The sequence below is a fragment of the Ranitomeya imitator genome, chromosome 3 (genome assembly GCF_032444005.1).
Source record: "Ranitomeya imitator isolate aRanImi1 chromosome 3, aRanImi1.pri, whole genome shotgun sequence".
Classification (NCBI taxonomy): domain Eukaryota; kingdom Metazoa; phylum Chordata; class Amphibia; order Anura; family Dendrobatidae; genus Ranitomeya; species Ranitomeya imitator.
Window position 1 is genome coordinate 429,626,585 of NC_091284.1, and position 22,025 is coordinate 429,648,609.

The following is a 22,025-nucleotide window of genomic DNA, read 5'->3' on the forward strand; positions in this document are numbered from 1 at the left end:
TACAGACTATTCAGAATATATGCTATAGACTTTGGGAGGCACTTCCAAAAATCCAGTTTTCATTTAGCTTCCCAATTGAAATCGATCCGTCATCTGTGTATAAAAACGTTCAGATGAGTTCCACATTTGCTTGCGTTGGTCCTTGTGCTCTCCATATGCTACCGGTATTGCATACAGCCACCACGCAGAATATTTATAAGCTTCTCTAAACGAGCCCTTAATCAAAACAATAAAGAAAGATATGCTTTTAACAGATGCCACTTGCTGAAAACCTGTCTCTGATTATTGGCTTGTTTTTTTGGGGGGGAATTCTCTGATACCTCTGTGCACTAAACAGTGGGAAATAAATTCATCTGTGAGCCGACTACTTGTATATACAACATATGGTCCATGTACAGATAGTATGGGGACGGTCAGCTTACCGTAGTTTGTAGGCGCTGAGCAATCTTCTGGAAGCCAGCAGATGCTGTATCATTATACGGTGCTAGGTACACTTCATTTGTTAATGTAAAGGAGCCCACCAACATTTTACATGTCTGGGTGGAAGCAGGTCGGCTTGGTCCTGAGTCAGCAATCGATGCTTCAACTGTTTCCTCAGTGTAATTCAAGGTGTTTCTGAAGCCATTCATAATCACTGGAAACTCTGCAAGGATAAAATAATGCTAAAATTGTCTTAGAATTTCTTATATTTCGACATTTGTCAGAGGCCTACAGGAGAAAATGAAAAGTCAATGAAGTCATTGATGTAATATGGGTGCAGACACACCATTATTGTACATGACTGTAAGGGTAAATGGCCACCCTAGGTGTGGTGATGTCAGGGGTTAATCTGATAGTGGCATACAGCATAATCCCCTATACTGCTGAAGCCGTTTTACTGTTTGGTGCTGCCCAGTAATAATATTACCATTGTCAGCCTTTTCTCCCTTGTCATCCGTATACAATCCGTTTTACATCAGCAGCTATTAATCATTTACAACTCCCTATCTCACGGATTTGCAATGTATCCGTAAAAAAATAGACGCTATCCTGTGGCTCCGTATGGCATCCGATTTATTTATTAATTTTTTTTATGCGCACCCATAGGCTTGGATGAGCCTCATCCGGTTTACAGAAGAAACCAGTGCATGCTACGATTTTTTTCATACACACATGAAAAAAAAAAAATCAACATCTGCACAGCCCCATTGAATAACTTTGAAAATACAGTCACGAACGGGCCCAGAAAGAAAACACATTTTCTCTGTTTTGTTCTTTTAAGTAATGAAGAAAAATCTAGAATCACCAATGGAGTGGCCCAAACATTGCCATTCTTCTTGTTTGCAGACCTCGGACGTACATTGATGGCATGCCGTTTAATCTTTGATCCGTCCTGGGTATATTCAGTAGCTGCTGTCATTTGGATGTGTGGAATAAAATGATCCGGTTGTATAAAAAGCCGCAAACCTTGTTGCTTTTCAATCTGTAGAGCACATTCACGCTAAAATATCTTATAGCTACAGTGCAAAAAAAAACATACTAAATAAGTACATTTTCTGCCCAGATGCACCAGCCCTGCCAAAAATGATCAATGGAAATCTATCATTTATTATTGCTGCTTTCATACTGGCTAATTGTTATTGCCATAATTTGGGCCACTGGATACTCCCGGACTTGATCCACTTACACGTACTGATAACTGAACACTAATTGACTATATGCAAGGCCTGTCAAACTATACGGAGACAAGACAATTTATATTTCCCCATGCAGCGTGCACACTCACAGTACCACAGCCTGTTTACACAATGGTCATTTAAATGCCCACATGACCAAAGCCCATTTACACATCCATTTCTGGCCACAATGGAGCATCAATTGACTATGAACAAGGGGTGACACAAGCTGTATAGGAGCAATTCAGTCAGCTGATGAATGAGCATTTTGCTCATGCATCCGCTGATATTTTAAAGGGAATTTGCTACCTGGTTCTTGCTTTGTAATCTGAGCACAGCATGATGAAGGGGCAGAGACCCTAATTCCAGCGATGTGTCAGAGAGCTGCTTGGGGCAGTTTTGATAAAATCACTGTCGTATCAGCTACAGTATCAGACCTATCGGTTCTTTGAATGCTGAATTCTGTATAAATGCACCAACAACACTGGCAACTTTCTATGTGTACTGTATATAAAAAGGTGCCAAAAATTTGTTGGGGACAGGGTTACATGGAGCTCATGAATATGGAGGACTACATGGCATGAGACATCTAGTCCTCTAGTGATAAGCTGACCAATAGGTATGACATCACTGGAATCAGGGTCTCTGCATCTACATCATGATACTCTCAGAATACATAGCAAAAAAAAACCTGCCGGCATATTCCCTTTAATAATGAGTGTTCTTATAAATACCTGTTTGTAGATTATTGACCTTGCAATTAGGCCTAAAGTTGATAGTGTTCCACTTTCCAGCAATGCTGACTTTAAACAATAAAAAAGGAGTACGCAGTAGATTGGCGATAGGTGTCTATTTTACACTTGAACATAACAAAGAGTATAGTCAAAGCAGGGCTCTCCAATAAATGCTCATAAATTGTATTGGATCCCAGAAGAAAAGGTGCCACGTGCAATAAATTCATTATTATTCATGGGATGTTTAGCTCATAGGTACGGATGGTGCATAACGCAACCTGGAAACAAGACTCAGTGTAGAAGTGGAGAAAGTGCTAATAGCTCAGTTGGTTTAGTAAATTTATATTTCCTACTTACCCAAGAAAAACCTTGCACATAAAACCAGACCAGCTATTGCTAGAAGAAAAACGAATCCACTAAGGCACTGAATGCAGTGGGCACAGCAGCAGGCGCAACAGCTGCAGCATATTGTCCTTGGCTGGAAAAGAAGATTAGAAGATATTAGGCTACGTTCACACTAGCGTTGCGCCGCCCTGCGTCGGCGGCGCAACGCGCGACGCACGGAAAAACGCGCGCAAACGCGCGCAAAAACGCGCGCGTTTTGCGACGCGTGCGTCGTTTTTTGACGAAATCGGACGCAAGAAAAATGCAACTTGTAGCGTTTTCTTGCGTCCGACGCTAGCGTCTAAAACGACGCACGTGTCGGAAAACGCGTGCAAAAAGACGCACGCGTCCCCTATGTTAAACATAGGGGCGCGTCGCCGCTGCGTCGCCGACGCAACAGCGACGCGACGCTAATGTGAACGTAGCCTTATAAAGATTATTATATTGGGGTTGCTTAATAAATTAATTTATCTTAGAATATGTAAAATATAATCATTTTATTTAGAATCATGTTTTCCACTTGTTACAGTGCACCTTGGTGTGTGTCCTATTTCCCCCACCCCCACACCAAACTATCACTATTCATTATAATAAGTTGATCAAATCAAAGTACCCCTTTAATTGTACTATTTTCTATCTTTTGGACTAAATAAATTCGAAAAATATAAGTGTCAAATGATATTGTAGGTAAAAGATGAATGCAGTAATGGCCAGTAGTCATCTCACAAGTTCGGCAATCTGAGAATTTTGTTTCATACCTTCTCGTGCAGTAACTTTCGATCTCCATCTTTTTCTGTCATTAAAGCCATTACTTAGAACAGATTGCTAGGAACGCACTTCTATCTTTTCCAATCAAAATGTTATTTTCACCTTTTAAAAGAAAAAAAATAGGTTTGAAAACAGAATACGTATACAATTCAAAGAGGGTTTTCTCATAAAGACAACCGCTTTCCGAAACACATGGGGTAAAATCCAGCACCGGAAAAGAAGTTCCATAAAACCCCCAAAGTTTTATTTTGGTCAGATTAAAAATGCACCATAAAGGGGCGCCGCAGTTGCTGATGACACAGAACCTGCACGTGGATCCTCCCGATACGGTAACGTCTAATCATGCCCTTAATATGTGCAGTAAGTATAGGACTGGTCCCTGGATCAGAATAGGTATATATGATTTTAACATGTCATAACGTGGTTCCACAGTACTTTTCTCCATCGTTCATTGGTCAGCTTTTTTATAAATATGTTTGTGGTATATCTGTAATGCAGCCATGACTATTGGTGCGCTTAACCGAAATATGGCTACCTACTCTGGCTAACTGTAACGCCTATATGGTATTGTTATAATCTGACGAAATAAAGAATTTGGATTTTATGGAACTTCTTTTCCTGTGCTGGATTTTACCATTTGTGTTTTGGAGCTTTGGCACACATTCATTAGTCCATGAGTCTTCTCCTTGCATCGTTGAAGGTCCTGTTTCCTGACATTAAGTTGCCCCTTATGGCTCTGGAAGGTTAAACCAAGTCAAAGCTTTCTTTATCTCTTGTATACCTTTCCAAAAGGAGCCTGCCTTTGTGAAAATGTTTCATAATGTGCCGATAATGCATGTAAAGCGCTGTGGAATTAATGGTGCTCTATAAATGAGTAAAATAAATAATGTGCTGGTTATTCAAATGAATGTGCACGAGACGTCCTCCTGAACTGCTGTATCCTCGTTTACATAGAGATAACATCCATATAATTCAAGGAGACATTGCAGAGGTTGTTACTTTGGAACAACTTCAATGCTAATCATCTTTAAAGAGCTTGTCTAATGTTCATTAATGGTTAAAATGTAGTGATGAGCGAACGTGCTTGGATAAGCTGCTATCCGAGCACTCTTGTGTCCTAATTGAGCATTTTTGTTGTGCTCAAAAAAAAATGCTCAAGTCGCCTCGGCTGCATGTCTCGCGACTATTCAATAGCCACAACACTTGTAGGGATTGCCTAGCAAACAGGGAATCTGCAAGTGTTGTGGCTATTGAATAGTCGCGAGACATGCAGCCGAGGCGACTTGAGCATTTTTTTTGAGCACGACGAAAATACTCAATTAGGACACGAGAGTGCTCGGATAACATCTTATCCAAGCAAGCGCTCTCATCACTATTGAAATTGTGAAGTGCTTGTATAAACAAGTAACTTAGCAATTTACCTCTTATTAAAAATCCTCTCTGTTCTCAAGAACGGAGGATTTTTTTAATTCTGTAGTGTACAGCTTTTTGCCTAGGTTACTGTGAGTGGCTGGATTTCTAGGCAAGGAGCATGTGCTTTACATTGTTTGATACACAGCTTGCAAGCGCCCCTCTGAGCTGATTGAATCCTGCCAGTTACAGTGTCTCTGATGCTTAAGTGGAAAAGCTGCCCCTGTTAGCATCATTGGAGAGTGCACTGTTGCCACCTTTATTACTGTATATAATCTTTAATAAATAGCATTTGAAAAATAAGTTTCATTGACACTGTGCATTCCCCTAGCATCCACCAACCCAGATACTTCCACCCAGTGTCGGGCTGGGATGCCAAGGGCACACCAGTGACAATGACTTTGAGGGCCCACTTTTCACCTGCATACAAATATTACACTACCCTCAGTCACAAATTTACCTATCTCTATATAATAAAAGACTGGGTAGTTTGGGTTAATGAATGATGAGATGCTGCTTTTTTCTGTACAGAGTGAATCATGTAAATTATGCCAAGTACTACCCATATAGTGGGGTTGGGGGCCCAGATAAGCACAGGGCCCACCGGGGGATTACCCTGTTACCCTATAGGCCAGTCCGAGCCTGCCTCCTCCAGATTTGCAGATAGGTGGGTACTAGTGATGAGTAGTGATGAGCGAATGTGCTCTGATAGGGTGTTAGCACGCTTGGGTGCTAGCCGAGCATTTTTGGCGTGGTCTAGTAATATGTTATAGTCCCCGCGGTTGCATGTATTGTGGCTGTTAGACAGCAGGAAATACATACAGGGATTCCCTAACTGTCGCCAGACATGCAGCCACGGGGTCTTGAAAATATGTTTCAAGAACGCCGAAGACACTCAGCACACAGTGAGCTAATTCAATTATCAGCCTTTTTCGAAGGTAATTGAGACTCTAGACAATATGGGGAATACACGGAATGATACAGGGCAACAAGAGAACACTATGAAAATCAGTAAAATATAAATATACACAAAATGATACCCACATAACATATCACACCATCACAGCAAGTAACAGTAAATTATATAAATAGATAAGAAAAAATAAAAATAATAGTAGTAGAAAATAGTAGAAAAATAAAATAATTCCAAATGAACATGACCAAGAACAGTTCTCATTTTTTTTAATACCTAAAAAAACTTTCAAATGCAGTAAAGAGACATGGGAGATAAATTTGGAGACACCATAATGTTTGTTCCAGTAAAAGTTAATCTTTAAAGGTGTAGTCCAGGCTTTGAAAAACAAAATTTGAAGCCACCGATAATAAAAACTATAGTCATCTCCTTTTTCCCCTAGTGTAGAAGCATCGGTTGTCCTCCCAGTCTTTGGTTACAAGTGGGAAGCATGTGACCACTGCTGCCAATCAGTGGCCTGAGCACTCACATGTCATACGTCTGGCATTGTGGATGTCCTTGTTAAGCAGCGACACTAGGGGAAGACACATGATCACTGAAGCCACTGATTGGCTGTAGTAGTCACATACTGACCGCATGTAAACAAAGACTTAAGGGGGTCCCTGGATGTGCGGCGCTAATTTACTGGGTGAAAAGAGTGGAGTAGAGTTTGTTATCACATCTGCTGCTTATTTTACAATTTTATTTTTTTAAAGGTTGAATAACCTCTAAGGGTAAGTTCACACAGGACATTTTTGCTGCGTATTTTTGCTGTGTTTTTTATGCTAATTTTCAACTGCTTTTTACAGTACCAGCAAAGCCTATGAGATTTCAGAAATCTCATGCACACACATTGGTTTTTTGTTTGATCAGTATTTTGTGCTTTACTGCGTTTTTTTGACAGAGCATGTCACGTCTTTCAGCGTTTTTGCTGCGTTTTTTCACCCATTGACTTGAATGGGTGTTGAAAAAAATGCAGCAAAAACGCAGGTATCATTATTTGTTGCATTTTTGCCGCTGAAAATCAAAGGACATTAGCCTGGAAAAAGAGAAAAAAAAACAGGCACCAAAAAAACGCACCAAATATGCACCAAAAACGCACCTAAATTAGCATTAAAAACGCAGCAAAAATACGCAGCAAAAAAGTCCTGTGTGAACTTACCCTAAGTGTAACGGGAGACAGTACATGTTGTACCTTACTCAGAACCAGTTCCACATTTATTTTGTCATATTTCCAGCTATTACACACCCAGGTACTGCTAATACTACTCTTGTTGGAACAATTCCGGGCTTGAGGAGTTAGATGAAGTTGTTTACTTATCTACTTATCAAATACAGTGAATTTACAAGGTAATATGTTCCTGCTGTATGACACCGAGGATAAATAAAAGGTTATTGCTGGCTTATTAACAATATTTAGTACCATCCTTGCTAAATTGCAATTTGTTATGCAGATTAACAAAGACTGGATTAACCGGCTTTCTATACAATGCATTATTCTTTAATTTAAATAAAACATTGTAGACGAATAAAAGTTTGTCACAGACTCCCCAATAAACATTTATTCTCAGATCAGCAAGTATGTATTTTTATTTCTATAGGGAGATAAACCATATCAGACACAGCAATAAACAGCCCAAAATCCTGTGGATAATCAGATGCATGGTGATTAGTGATGAGCAAACGTGGTCGGATAAGGTGTTAGCCCAGCATCGTCTTGTGATAACCGAGTGACTTCGGGGTGCTCAAAAAATCTGTTTGAGTCGTCGTTGCTTCATTTCTTTCAGTTGTTCGATAGCCACAACACATGCAGGGATTGCTGATTTTTTAAGTTTGACCACTGACAAAGACAGGAACAATCTATAATTTTAAGGGTAGGTTAATTTTAACATTGAGAGATAGAATATCAAAAATAAAATCCAGAAAATCACATTGTATAAATCATATACATTTATTTGCATTTTTCAGGGAGTAATCAGTATTTGATCCCCTACCAAACATTAAGAGTTCTGGCTCCTACAGACCAGTTAGACACTCCTAATCAACTCATTACCTGCATTAAAGATACCTGTCTTACATAGTCACCATTATAACAAGCACTCCTGTCTGCAGACTCAATTACTCAGTCAGACCCTAACATCTACAACATGGGCAAGTCCAAAGAGCTTTATAAGGATGTCAGGGACACGATCATAGACCTGCACAAAGCTGGAATGGGCTACAAAACCATATGTAAGACGCTGGGTGAGAAGGAGACAACTGTTGGTGCAATAGTAAGAAAATGGAAGAAATACAAAATGACTGTCAATTGACCTTGATCTGGGGCACCATGCAAAATCTCACCTCGTGGGATATCCTTGATCATGAGGAAGGTGAGAGATCAGCCTAAAACTAAACAAGGGGAACTTATTAATGATCTCAAGGCAGCTGGGACCACAGTCACCAAGAAAACCATTGGTAACACATTACACCGTAAAGGTTTAAAATCTTGCTGTGCCCGCAAGGTCACCCTGCCCAAGAAGGCACATGTGCAGGCCCATCTGAAGCTTGCCAATGAACACCTGGATGATTCTGTGAGTGATTGGGACAAGATGCTGTGGTCAGATGAGACAAAAACTGAGGTCTTTGGCATTAACTCAACTCGCCGTGTTTGGAAGAAGAGAAATACTGAAATACTACCTGTGACCCAAAGAACACCTTCCCCACTGACAAGCATGGAGGTGGAAACATTAGGTTTTGGGGGTGTTTCTCTGCTAAGGGCACAGGACTACTTAATCGCATCAATGGGAGAATGGATGGAGCCATGTACCCTAAAATCCTGAGTGACAACCTCTTTCCCTCCACCAGGACATTAAAAATGGGTCATGGCTGGGTCTTCCAGCAAGACAATGACCCAAAACATGCAGCCAAGGCAACAAAAGAGTGGCTCAAAAAGAAGCACATTAAGGTCATGGAGTGGCCTAGCCAGTCTCCAGACCTTAATCCCATAGAAAACTTATGGAGGGAGTTGAAGCTCCGAGTTGCCAAACGACAGCCTCAAAATCTTAGTGATTTAGAGATGATCTGCAAAGAGGAGTGGACCAAAATTCCTCCTGACATGTGCGCAAATCTCATCGTCAACTACAAAAAACTTCTAACTGCTGTGCTTGCCAACAAGGGTTTTGCCACCAAGGATTAAGTCATGTTTGCCAGATGGATCAAATACTTATTTCTCACTGCAAAATGAAAATAAATTTATATAATTTATATAATGTGATTTTCTGGATTTTATTTTTGATATTCTATCTCTCAATCTTAAAATTAACCTACCCTTAAAATTATAGACTGTTCATTTCTTTGTCAGTGAACAAACTTACAAAATCAGCAAGGGATCAAATAATTATTTCCTTCACTGTATGTCGGCAGATTTAAGGAATGTGTATAACCAATTGAATTTGGGAATGGTAAGGGGACATTCACAGTTTTATAGTGTTTCCATTTGCTGCGGATATCATTGTAAAAATGGTGCAGGTATGCCACACATTTTACAATTGACATTGTGGGGGTAAAATATACAGTCATGGCCAAAAGTATTGACACCCGTGCAATTCTGTCAGATAATACTCAGTTTCTTCCTGAAAATGATTGCAAACACAAATTATTTGGTATTATTATCTTCATTTAATTTGTCTTACATGAAAAAACAAAGAGAATGAAGCAAAAAGCAAAACATTGATCATTTCACACAAAACTCCAAAAATGGGCCAGACAAAAGTATTGGCACTCTCAGCCTAATACTTGGTTGCACAACCTTTAGCCAAAATAACTGCGACCAACCGTTTCTGGTAACCATCAATGAGTTTCTTACAATGCTCTGCTGGAATTTTAGACCATTCTTCTTTGGCAAACTGCTCCAGGTCCCTGATATTTGAAGGGTGCCTTCTCCAAACCAGCTTTCTCACACTGGGCCCTACATTATGCTGCAAAATTTGTTGGTAGTCTTCAGACTTCATAATGCCATGCACACGGTCAAGCAGTCCAGTGCCAGAGGCAGCAAAGCAACGCCAAAACATCAGGGAACCTCCGCCATGTTTGACTGTAGGGACCGTGTTCTTTTCTTTGAATGCCTCGTTTTTTCTCCTGTAAACTCTATGTTGATGCCTTTGCCCAAAAAGCTCTACTTTTGTCTCATCTGACCAGAGAACATTCTTCCAAACGTTTTAGGCTTTTTCAGGTAAGTTTTGGCAAACTCCAGCCTGGCTTTTTTATGTCTCGGGGTAAGAAGTGGGGTCTTCCTGGGTCTCCTACCATACAGTCCCTTTTCATTCAGACACCGACGGATAGTACGGGTTGACACTGTTGTACCCTCGGATTGCAGGGCAGCTGGAACTTGTTTGGATGTTAGTCGAGGTTCTTTATCCAACATCCGCACAATCTTGCTTTGAAATCTCTTGTCAATTTTTCTTTTCCGTCCACATCTAGGGAGGTTAGCCACAGTGCCATGGGCTTTAAACTTCTTGATAACACTGCGCACAGTAGACACAGGAACATTCAGGTCTTTGGAGATGGACTTGTAGCCTTGAGATTGCTCATGCTTCCTCACAATTTGGTTTCTCAAGTCCTCAGACAGTTCTTTGGTCTTCTTTCTTTTCTCCATGCTCAATGTGGTACACACAAGGACACAGGACAGAGGTTGAGTCGACTTTAATCCATGTCAACTGGCTGCAAGTGTGATCTAGTTATTGCCAACACCTGTTAGGTGCCACAGGTAAGTTACAGGTGCTGTTAATTACACAAATTAGAGAAGCATCACATGATTTTTTGAACAGCGCCAATACTTTTGTCCACCCCCTTTTTTATGTTTGGTGTGGAATTAAATCCAATTTGGCTTTAGGACAATTCTTTTTGTGTTTTTTCATTCAAGACAAATTAAATAAAGATAATAATAACAAATAATTTGTGTTTGCAATCATTTACAGGAAGAAACTGAGTTCAAGAGAGGCCTGGATGTCTTCCTGGAGCAGAACAATATTGTATCATACAATTATTAGGTTCTGTAGAAGGACGTAGATCTGGGGATTTATTATGATGGAATATAGGCTGAACTGGATGGACAAATGTCTTTTTTCGGCTTTACTAACTATGTTACTATGTTACTATGAGTATTATATGACAGAATTGCAGGGTTGTCAATACTTTTGGCCATGACTGTACAGTGACACAAAGGTGGTCAATGTATGCTGCAGATATTTATTGCAGTGTGTGCGTAAGAGATCTTAACATCTCATGTACAAGGCTGGTGCTTAAAACGCAGCGGATCTCTCTGGTAGCCGCTTGGATATGCACCAATGTAGGGGTTTAGTTCAAAACAGCATGTAGTTTAATGGCCATCATAAACTTTACAGCTCCAAAACAAAAACAGCATTTCTTCAGTACAAATGCATAACATAAATAGTCCTTTCTTCAGGCAGAATGAAATAATAGAAATGTAACAGCCTCACCTTCCTCAGTATTCCCAGCAGCAGATCAAATTTGTATTAAAGGCGTTCACCAAACAAACACTTGTCTGTTTGGCTCCAGCACACCTCTCTTTCCAGAGCAGAATAACCATCAGCTCTACCATTCTCCAGTCTCAATACACTCCACGCTGCTGAGCTAACCCAGCTGCAGTTACTAGGCCTGTAAACCCCAGACTGGATCATAGGATCGACTTTTCCCAGCCAGGTTCTGTTTGTTATTCAAAAAACCCAGACACAAAATCCAGTCACATTAAACCCTCTCAGTAACCTAGTATTACTGGTACAGGTTACATTACCGACACATTTCTACAATCCAGGGCCTTATCTCCTGCTATATATTGTAGGGGTTCACGCTTTCTGCTAGGCATTAGGCCTTAGATAGTGTTCACATAAACAATCCAGCTTTGGTCCAAACATGTGCAGTTTTTATTGCTTTCCACAGGTTGCACAGCACCAAAACAAACTGATAAACATAAATCCCTAGCCTTGTGCAGGCGTTAACTAAATAGAAAAGACATTGGCCACTCATACATGGCTGAGCTAGCCTGAGTTCGGTCATGCAAAACAGCTATTGTTCAAAGTAACCACTGATACTTGCGGTTCTCTTGCAGCCATGTGCAGACTCTTATCAGAGAGGGATGCTGTCTCTCTCTCAATTCAATTCAATTCAAATTAAATTCTCTCTTCAGCTTCATGACACATCTAGTCTGGTCAGCTTCCCTGAGCTGGCTGCCTAAGTTGAACAGCTAGCCTGGTTATATGCAGGCGAGCCTGGTGATCTAATTCGAACCTGTGGAGCTAGGATTTAACCCTAGCCTACCTGGCTTTGCTACAATATGTAAAATGTATATATAGGCTAGGGTTAAATCCTAGTTCCGCAGGTTCTGACTAGATCACCTGGCTAGCCTGCATATAACCAGACCAGCTGTTCACCTTAGGTATTCAGCTCAGGGAAGCTGACCAGACTTGATGTGACTTGTAGCTGAAGAGAGAGACAGGACAGAATCCCTCTCTGAAAAGAGTCTGCACATATATTTGCTCTGCGTTTTCTGTTCTACGCTATGCTGAACTCAATAATCCTAGTAAAAAACCCATACACAAAAAAATACTAGACCTGGGGCACCTGATTGCTTGGCCATGAATATAGGCAGAAATTCTCCAAATGCTGTATTTAGAAAAGGAAAATATAAAGAAAATACAATGAAATGAAGGCCTCATGCTCTCGACAGCACACTGAGGGCCCAATTTATTAAGCCTGGCATTGTACACGCCAGTCTTAGAAAGAGTATGATAAGAGCAAGAAGACAGTTTTTCATTGAAAATGCAATGCAGAAGAAAAAAGTACTACAGAATAATGTGCACACTCAAAACAATCTACATGAAATAAAAAATATTGACAAGCAAAAGACATACATTTAAAAACAAATAAAACCATACAAAGGTCCAGGTCCTAATGCCCATAACAATATAATGTACAACAATAAGCAATTAATACCGCAAACATGGAAGGCTTGAAAAAACTTCCAAAAGATGGGGACACTACAATATAGTGCATTTCCTCCAGTAACTGTGAAGGAAATCCTCAGGTCATCCTAGGGACACATGGAGCTAAGGAGCATAAGTGGACCAAGGACTTGGCCCCACGTGTATTGCCGTGTCAGGCACAACTTAGGTAGAGTCACTTCCCCCGACGAAGCTGTGCCTGACAGATGGAATAAGAACCAGATATTTAAGACCCCCATACAAATAAGACTAATGTCGGCAGAACCCACAGACACTCTAATGTGTATGGAACCAATTGATCATCAAGAGACATCTTGATTGGCATGTCTGATTTCAAACTATCAACTTATTTGTTCTCCTAGAACCGCTGGTGGCATTTCCATAGAGTGCACAGGAGCGCTTGGCCAAAAGAGTGCTGGTGTATAGGAGAGACAAAGGAGATGGCTTCTGGTCAAACGATTGCCAAACCAATGTTCAGCCAATAGCTCTCCAATGTATCTGACCTTACTTTGGAAAGAGTCACAGCCACTCTAATGCTAGCATGTCATGTTAAGAGTGCCCCGAATCTTGGACACTGGATGACCTCATCTAGGACTAGACTTGGCATTGTTCCTAAAGGTATCCTGTATACAAGCAGATGGATGATTGTTTGCTTACTGGGTTGTGCTCTATTAACAATTGTTCCCAGCAAATAACACCATTATACAACATCTTACAATGGATACTGCATGTACAGTTTAAGTTGATTTTCATTGTATAATAGGTTTGCACATATACAGTATTCATTAGTATGTCTGCAGGGTGGCATTGCGTTTTAAATTGTACAAATCTCACAAGCTGATTCACTCTCACGTATAAACATTAAAGGGGTATTCCTGTTTAGATAAATCAGCTATTTACTGAACTGATGATAAATGCTAGAATGGGGACTTGTGAACCATGACTAGGAGGAGCAGCTGGTGCATTTGCGTCCTGCTACTCCCTTCAAAGTTTATGCCACTAAATTGTGACCAGGGTTAAACCAGGTGAGGACGGCGTATGTTAGTCCCTCTTTCTTGCAATCAGTGAGGGTCTTAATAGCGGAATCTACAATAGTTGAACAATTATCAGCACTTCATTGAATAACTGATAATATATTTAGAATACCTACCGTATTTAAGACTGACATTAACGTTTAGATACATAGAAAAGCACTATATTCACCTCATCATGACATGTGATGCATATTTTGTGTCACAACTTGGTTGATGTTACATGGGGCCATCTCAGGACTGAGCCTACTCCATACATGGTGGGTACTGCTGGCAGTGTTACACTCAAAAGTTTTGAGACTGACAGAAATTTTGATTTTTCATAAAGTCTGCTGCTTCAGTGCTTTCAGATCTTTTAGCCAGATATTTCTGTTGTTACTGAAGTGTAAAGGGGAGTGGACTGGAGTGTTTCATTCCTGCCCCTGAAGACACCAATTGCACTGTATTGTAGACTATATCATATCATATACACAGTATATATACATATATATACATATATATTGCGTATTGAGATTTGGTAATGTATAGTGCATGAGTAATGTAAAAGTAATGCATAATGCTGGTACTGTACAATGTAGGAAAGCATAGGGTAAAGCATAGTATAGGGCTTAGGACATCAGATAGGTAGGATAAGGTAATCACATTAGGGTAAGGTAAGAGTTGATGTTTGGGACTAGCCCACAGTAGGAGGGCTATGCAGGAAGACAGCGGGGAACTTCCTGATAGTCAGTTAGGGCCAAGGTCACATTCATGTATGAAGCAAGGGCTGGACAGCAAGGAAGAGTACACGTTCTGGGCAGTACGAGGCTTTACTAAAGTTCCCTGGGCAAATACAGCTCTGGCAAAAATTAAGAGACCACCACATCAAAAACCTGTCATGGGCAGCCCAATCTCCAGACCTGAACCCCATTGAAAACCTCTGGAATGTAATCAAGAGGATGATGGATAGTCACAAGCCATCAAACAAAGAAGAACTGCTTACATTTTTGCGCCAGGAGCAGTGTGAAAGACTGGTGGAAAGCATGCCAAGACGCATGAAAGCTGTGCTTAAAAATCATGGTTATTCCACAAGATATTGATTTCTGAACTCTTCCTGAGTTAAAATATTAGTATTGTTTTTTTTAAATGATTATGAACTTGTTTTCTTTGCATTATTTGAGGTCTGAAAGCACTGACATTTTTTAATTTTGACCATTTTTCTTTTTCAGAAAAAAATACAAAATGTATTGCTTGGAAAATCAGAGACATGTTGTCAGTTTATAGAATAAAAGAACAATTTACATTTTACTCAAAAATATACCTATAAAAAGAAAAATCAAACAAACTGACAATTTTGCAGAGGTCTCTTAATTTTTGCCAGAGCTGTGTGCTCCTGAAACCAGGGCCGGACTGGCCATCTGGCAATTCTGGCAAATGCCCGAAAGGCCTGTCTGGTCATGGGACGCCTTGTCAGCTACGTTGTTAACAGAATCGGTGTTCTCAAGACACTCATACTATTAAGAGTTGTGACGAGCACAAAGTCACTGACTCCATCACAAACCCCAGCAGGCCACAGGTATCATTAGAAATATTGGTCTTGTAGTAAATCTTGCTTTCCTCCATCCAGGGTAATATTAGTAATAGGGTGCTTGGGGATGGGGCAGCATGGACCTGTGTGATTTGAAATGCCAGGGCTGAATCAGCACCGTCCGTACCTGCCTGAAACATCAGGGGCATAAGTCTTGATTCTGGTGCTATGGAGAGCACTTTAGCATATCCATACAGAGGAAGATTGACGTGGAGACAAGTACAAGTGTATTATGTTGTGGACACAAGAAACGGAAAGTGTTGTGCCTGATATTACGAGTTGCATTATGATGTATATGGACTGTTAAGTAAAGTTCTTTGTGATAAAACAAACTCTGTGTCCCCTGAGCTGCTCCTGATACTGAAGGCCTGGAGGCATGTGAGGCCTGCGGCCTACAAGTGAATACAACGCACCCCACACATCACACCACATTTGATAGGGATCACAAATTTCCTGTAGAGTGCCAGGGTGACAGAGCAGGAGCTAGCCCACCGCTACCGCCCTCTGGCACTTTACAAGTGGCATAGTCAGCAGGATTGATGGATGTGGGGAGGTCTCCTGTGATGAGAAAGATGGCGACTGCGGTGTGTTCAAAGATGGCGGATGAAGGTACACTGAGAGAAGGAAGCTCCGTCCATCATTGTGTTGGAAAACCACACGGGTGGTAAGATTCATTTTGCCTGGGAGTGGTATCTGCCCCAGGTGGGCATGGTGGAAGAAAAATAAACCTCGCCTGTTGCAGAAAGCTAATGGAGAGCAGAAGGCAGGGGAGAAAAATGCCTACAGCAGAGCAGGTCGGCGCCATTGTTGGTAAGGCTGATACAGAGATAACACAAAAATGATGGCGAGGTGCAGGTTGTTCCCGGAAATAGAAATCTGGTGGTACGGCACAACACTCCATGGGGGACCAGAAAGGTCAATATCACAGGCTTACTTCGACAGAGAGGAGCCAGAAGACCCCAGCGTCTGATTTCTCCTACTCCTGCACTGATTAGAAGAACTTCATCTTCATATTAAAGGGTGTAAATTTCTTTTAGCAGTGCAGGGGTTAATCGTCTCAGTTGAGAGCTCCAGGAAGCTTTCCTGGGTTAAAGGGAACCTGTCACCCCCAAAATCGAAGATGAGCTAAGCCCACCAGCATCAGGGGCTTATCTACAGCATTCTGGAATGCTGTAGATAAGCCCCCGATGTGTCCTGAAAGATGAGAAAAAGAGGTTAGATTATAATCACCTGGGTGGGCGGTCCGATCCGATGGGCGTCGCAGTCCGGTCCGGGGTCTCCTATCTTCATAGGATGATGTCCTCTTCTTGTCTTCACGCTGCGGCTCTGGCACAGGCGTACTTTGTCTGCCCTGTTGATGGCAGAGCAAAGTACTGCAGTGCGCAGGTGCCGGGCCTCTCTGACCTTTCCCGGCGCCTGCGCACTGCAGTACTTTGCCCTGCCCTCAACAGGGCAGACAAAGTACGCCTGCACCTGAGCCGCAGCGTGAATACAAGAAGAGGACGTCATCGTAAGAAGATGGGAGGCCCCGGACCGGACCACAGCGGGACCACCCCTGGGTGAGTATAATCTTACTCTTATTTTTCTAACTCTTATAATTCTTTTTCTCATCTTTCAGGATACATCGGGGGCTTATCTACAGCATTCCAGAATGCTCAGCTGTGCACTGTTAGCCACTCCCATCTCCTATATAATTTGGAATATTTGTAAATTAAGAAATGGTGAGCTCTGGGAGCTTTGAAGTCACAGCTGCTCTTATCCCGGCGAGTCAGCAGAAGGATGAGACTCTGTAATTTTGCACCATCTTGGGTATTTTTGTGGGACTATTCTATGTGTTTTTTGCCAATTTTATGGTTCGATAAAAGGAGAACGGGCGTTCGGTGGGATGAGCCCCGATCCATTCGGTTTTGGGCTAGAGGACAAGTGCACCTGCTGACCCCCGTGTGTCCACATTTTGGTGGCAGCAGTGGGATACTACTCAGCCTGGCGGATACGGGGGAGCTGCAGGGGACTGGTGTTCATAGACATTGCTCAAGGGCTCCACAACCAAGAAGGCTTACAGACAGACCCAGCAGACCATAGGTGAGGCATGGACAGCATCTTTCGGACGCCACTATGTCCAACCTTAACAGCTCTGCCATGGGAAGAGGATCAGAGTGGATGTATAATTGCAACAAGAAACGGCAACTACAGGAGCTGTGCCAGCTTCGACGGATTGAATAGCAGGCCAGCGACACTCGGTCAGATTTAGTCCAGGAGCCACGAGGTGTGGAGGACTCCATGTGTGGATGCAATGACCATGAGTCGGTTCTCATCAATTACATGCGAAGTTTATTCGCAAGTAAGCTCACAGACACAAAAATTTTGAAAAAAGTCACAGAAAAAAGCAGAGATGATTACCTGCTCAGGCCTCCAAAACAAATGCACTGGCAGGGTGCAGCGGACCTGATTAATGATGGCTGACACACAGGTGCAACAATAACGATGAAACAACCACTTTCAATCCAGTGTTGGCTGTTTGGTATTTTAGTGCACAAACAGATAAAAGATAATATTCTGTATGTGGCATTATTCACCCAGGCAATGCAGACCATCTGGCTTACAGCCTATTACTAAGGCACATACAGGCGGGCTGCCCAGTGCTACAAAATGCATGCTGTGTGAACAGAGGCCACAGTTTACAGAGACATCTTGGTCCATCTGCACCCTGCAAGATAAAGTGCAAAAAAACATATCAATGTATGTAAGGTATTGGTTAATATTGGGACCACAATACGTAAGCTGGCAACCCATGTCAAGGGTCCTTACATTTTGCCAGTCGTAACGGTAAACATCAAACAAAGCTCACAGACACAAAAAGAGGACTTAAAAGATCCTCCAAAAATTTTGAAAAAAGTCACAGTCTCTGCACCATCTTGAGAATTTTTCTGGGACTGTTCTGTGTGTTATTTGCTTGTCTTTTGGTGCAATAGAGTATTGCCACACTGTTTTACCCTCACCCTGTGTTGTCTGAGTAGCATTATGCCCTTGGTAAAAGGAGAGCGGGCGTTTGTTGGGATGGGCGTTTTCTGGCTAGTGGACTAGAGCACCCACTGACCCCCATGTCTCCACAGGGATCATGCGGACCCGTCATATAAAGTGGACACCTAAACCAGCCAGGAAGAGGAGTCGGATGTCAATGTGGGCCTAGTCGTGTTGTTGCACCTGTGTGCTGGATGGTCCAGAACCCGAGAGGGTCAGAAGAACCACAGAATTTTGGACTCCTTTGTGTTTATGGCCGCAGATGACCAGAAAGTAAAATTTCCCCTTTCCCATTTATATTGTGCTCTCTGTGCATCCCCCTGCTGGATTGCAGACACATTGCAGCCACTGGAAGGTCCTACACCCTCAGACAAGGACTGGATCCTGTTCAGCAGGGGAAAATATTGAACTGTAACTCATCTTATGGACTGATGGGGACCAATGGACTGTGTCCTTGTGGGGAAGGGGTGATGGAAGACCTAATGTTCCAACTGTCCCAACCGGATTGAAGAAATTGGACTGATGAGCCGTTGTTTTGTTGGCTTGATGGCCATTTTTCTGAAAGAACTTGAACTCTATGTTCCGGGGTCCCAATCTAGTGGGACCAGAGTAAGTGTTGACCAATAAAGAACACTGTACACCCCTGGGAGAAGAGACCTTTATTTATGTGTATTTTATGCATGCTGTGTTGTATTGGTGTCTTTCAGGTTCCTGGATGATCAAGGATGACCATCAATAAAGAGAGGAGGAATGTAAGGGGGTGTGGACTGGACTGTTGTGTTCCTGACCCTGAAGACATCAATCGCATTGTATTGTAGTGTAGACTGTGTTATGCATCTTTACTATATATTTCATATTGTGATTTGGTAATGTATTGCGTATGACTAATGTAGAGGTAATGCATAGTTATGGTAGTGTAAAGTGTAGGACAGCATAGGGTAAAACATAGTAATAGTATAGGGCTTAGGACAGCAGATAGGTAATGACATTAGGGTAAGGTAAAAGTTAATGCTTTGAACTAGCCCACAGTGGGAGGAGCTATTTAGAAAGACAGTGGGGAACTTCCTGATAGTTAGTTAGATAGGGTCAAGGTCAAGTTCATATAGGTAGGGCTGGACAGCAAGAAATAATACACGTTGTTCTGGGCCGTACGAGGCCTTACTAAAAATTCCCTGGACAAATATACTCCTGAAACCTTTGAAACCTGAAGCTTTATTCTGGTGCTATGGAGAGCACTTTAACACCTCCATACAGAGGAAGATTGACGTAGAGACTCGTCTGGGATAAGTAATGGACCTCGGATGTACTGCAGGACTAGGCTGGGAATCCCTGGGTCTGATAGAAGTTGGGTCGGCAGGGATAGTCCAGGTAGAACGGAAGGAAAATCTGGAAGCGTACTATGCTGTGGACACAGGAAATGGAAAGTGTTGTGCCCAATACTATGAGTTGCATTATGATGTACACGGATTGTTGAGTAAAGTTCTTTATGATGAAACAAACTTGATGTCCCCTGATCCATGTGCTGCGGCTCTTGATACTGAAGACCTTGAGGCATCTGAGACCTGCAGCCTACAAGTGAGTGCAGCACACACCACACATCACAGTTCATTTGATCGAGCACACAAATTTCCTGTAGAGTGCCATGGAGACACAGAGTAACAGCTTGCCCATGACTACTGCCCTCTGGCACCTTAGAGGAGTACAGTTGTAAGCATTTTATACATTTTTACACTTTTTTTGACAAATACATTACATTTATGCAAAGTCTCAATTCATGTGTGAGGTGACTTTTCATCCATGGAGTGGGCTAAGTTGAGTTGCCTAAGAGCTCCTACTCACTTGCGCGAGAATTGGATGAGTCTCGCAGAGCAATACCCGGCACTGCACCTGGCACAGAGGAGCGGAGCGTGCGGCTGCATGTATTCCTATGTGGCCACACGCTCTGATCTGAGTGCCGGCAGCAGCGCCAAATATTAACATGCGAGACTCATGCGAGTCTCGCACAAGTGAGTAGGAGCCCTTAGAACATGAATGGTATCTAAATCTCCTCCAAGGGCAACTTCTCCCAATGATATATGAGAAATTTAGTGATGGACAGTGCTTCTTCCAGCATGAAGGAGCTCTATGTCACAAGAAAAAAGTGATAGATATATAATATATATATATATTACTAGATTGTGGCCCGATTCTAACGCATCGGGTATTCTAGAATATGCATGTCCCCGTAGTATATGGACAATGATGATTCCAGAATTCGCGACAGACTGTGCCCGTCGCTGATTGGTCGAGGCAACCTTTATGACATCATCGTCGCCATGGCAACCATTATGACATCTACGTCGATACTGTGCCCGTCGCCGATTGGTCGAGGCAACCTTTATGACATCATCGTCGTCATGCTGTGCCCGTCGCTGATTGGTCGAGGCCGCCAGAGACGCGGGATTTCCAGGACAGACAGACAGAAAAACCCTTAGACAATTATATATATAGATAATACTTATAATATATAAGTTCACATTTGCATATGTGTCCGCAGCATATTGTCTGCATACACAAGCGCATGCAAAAGCATGCTTACGCCTGCGCATCATCTTGCGCATGACGCAAACAAAAATGCTGCATCTGCATGCGTTTTGGCATGCGTATTGGCATGCGTTTGCGGTTTTTATGCACATGGTGGAGGTGGTGACATCATTTTCTGGACATGTGCAGTCTAACGTATGCATGCGCATCGAACGCATTCGTAAGCATGTCATTGCGAACCCACTACAATTTTTCCCTTTAATTGGACGCCTAGGGCCACAGACCGAGTCACTGCTGCTGTGACACTGCCCCTTTAAGTACCACCGGACCTGGTACTGAGAACTCCTCAGCCCTGTCGGGCGCTCCAGCTGCTTTGTTCATTTATCTGCTGCGTGAAAAAATGCAGGGTGTTATAGTTCCAGGAAAGTAGGTATGATTTGCAGAAATCTGCTGAATTCATGGAGCCATGAACGCAAATTAATGAACTCGGCCCCTCTTCTGAGTCGCGTGTGCCACATCATAAATGCTACTCTAGTCAAGAATTGGAGTAATATTTTTGCTGTGCAAGATGCTGGCAGGTTTAATGATTTAGATGGGCAAATGCGGCGTACCGGCTCCTGTCCAGCTTCACCCATTTCGGTAGACTGATCCAAACTGGTGTGAAAATGTGCAAAACTTTGGCATAACTTCATGTTAAGCAAAAAAATTGCGTCTTTTCATAGCTTTTAGGCTGCAAAAGGGGTGTGAAAGCGTTGATAAATTGAACCCATATTGCTCTTACTGTGTTTCTGCTGCAGAAACCCAGTAAAAATGCCTATGAGCAGCACATACTGTACTGCAGCTGGAAGTTTCCAAAACAAACTAGTTTTATGTAGAACTTGACCTATCTAAGAGATGAACACCACAGCTGAAAATGAGATAAAAATACATGTAATAAAAAAAACACACAACAAAACCACAAAAAGCCGAAATTACACAA

The 22,025-nt window shown here is 42.1% G+C and overlaps 1 protein-coding gene across 1 annotated transcript in view; it reads right to left on the minus strand.

Annotated features, from left to right (window-relative positions):
• LOC138670175 (serine protease 52-like) overlaps positions 1-22,025 on the minus strand; it is a 53,538-nt gene that overhangs the window by 30,520 nt on the left and 993 nt on the right. Inside the window, exons 2-4 of the mRNA XM_069757271.1 lie at positions 3,532-3,643; positions 2,747-2,867; positions 423-643 (exon numbers count right to left, since the gene is read on the minus strand). Of these exons, the coding sequence (XP_069613372.1) occupies positions 423-643; positions 2,747-2,867; positions 3,532-3,582 (393 nt within the window). The 5' untranslated portion in view covers positions 3,583-3,643. The remainder of the gene's footprint in view (positions 1-422; positions 644-2,746; positions 2,868-3,531; positions 3,644-22,025) is intronic.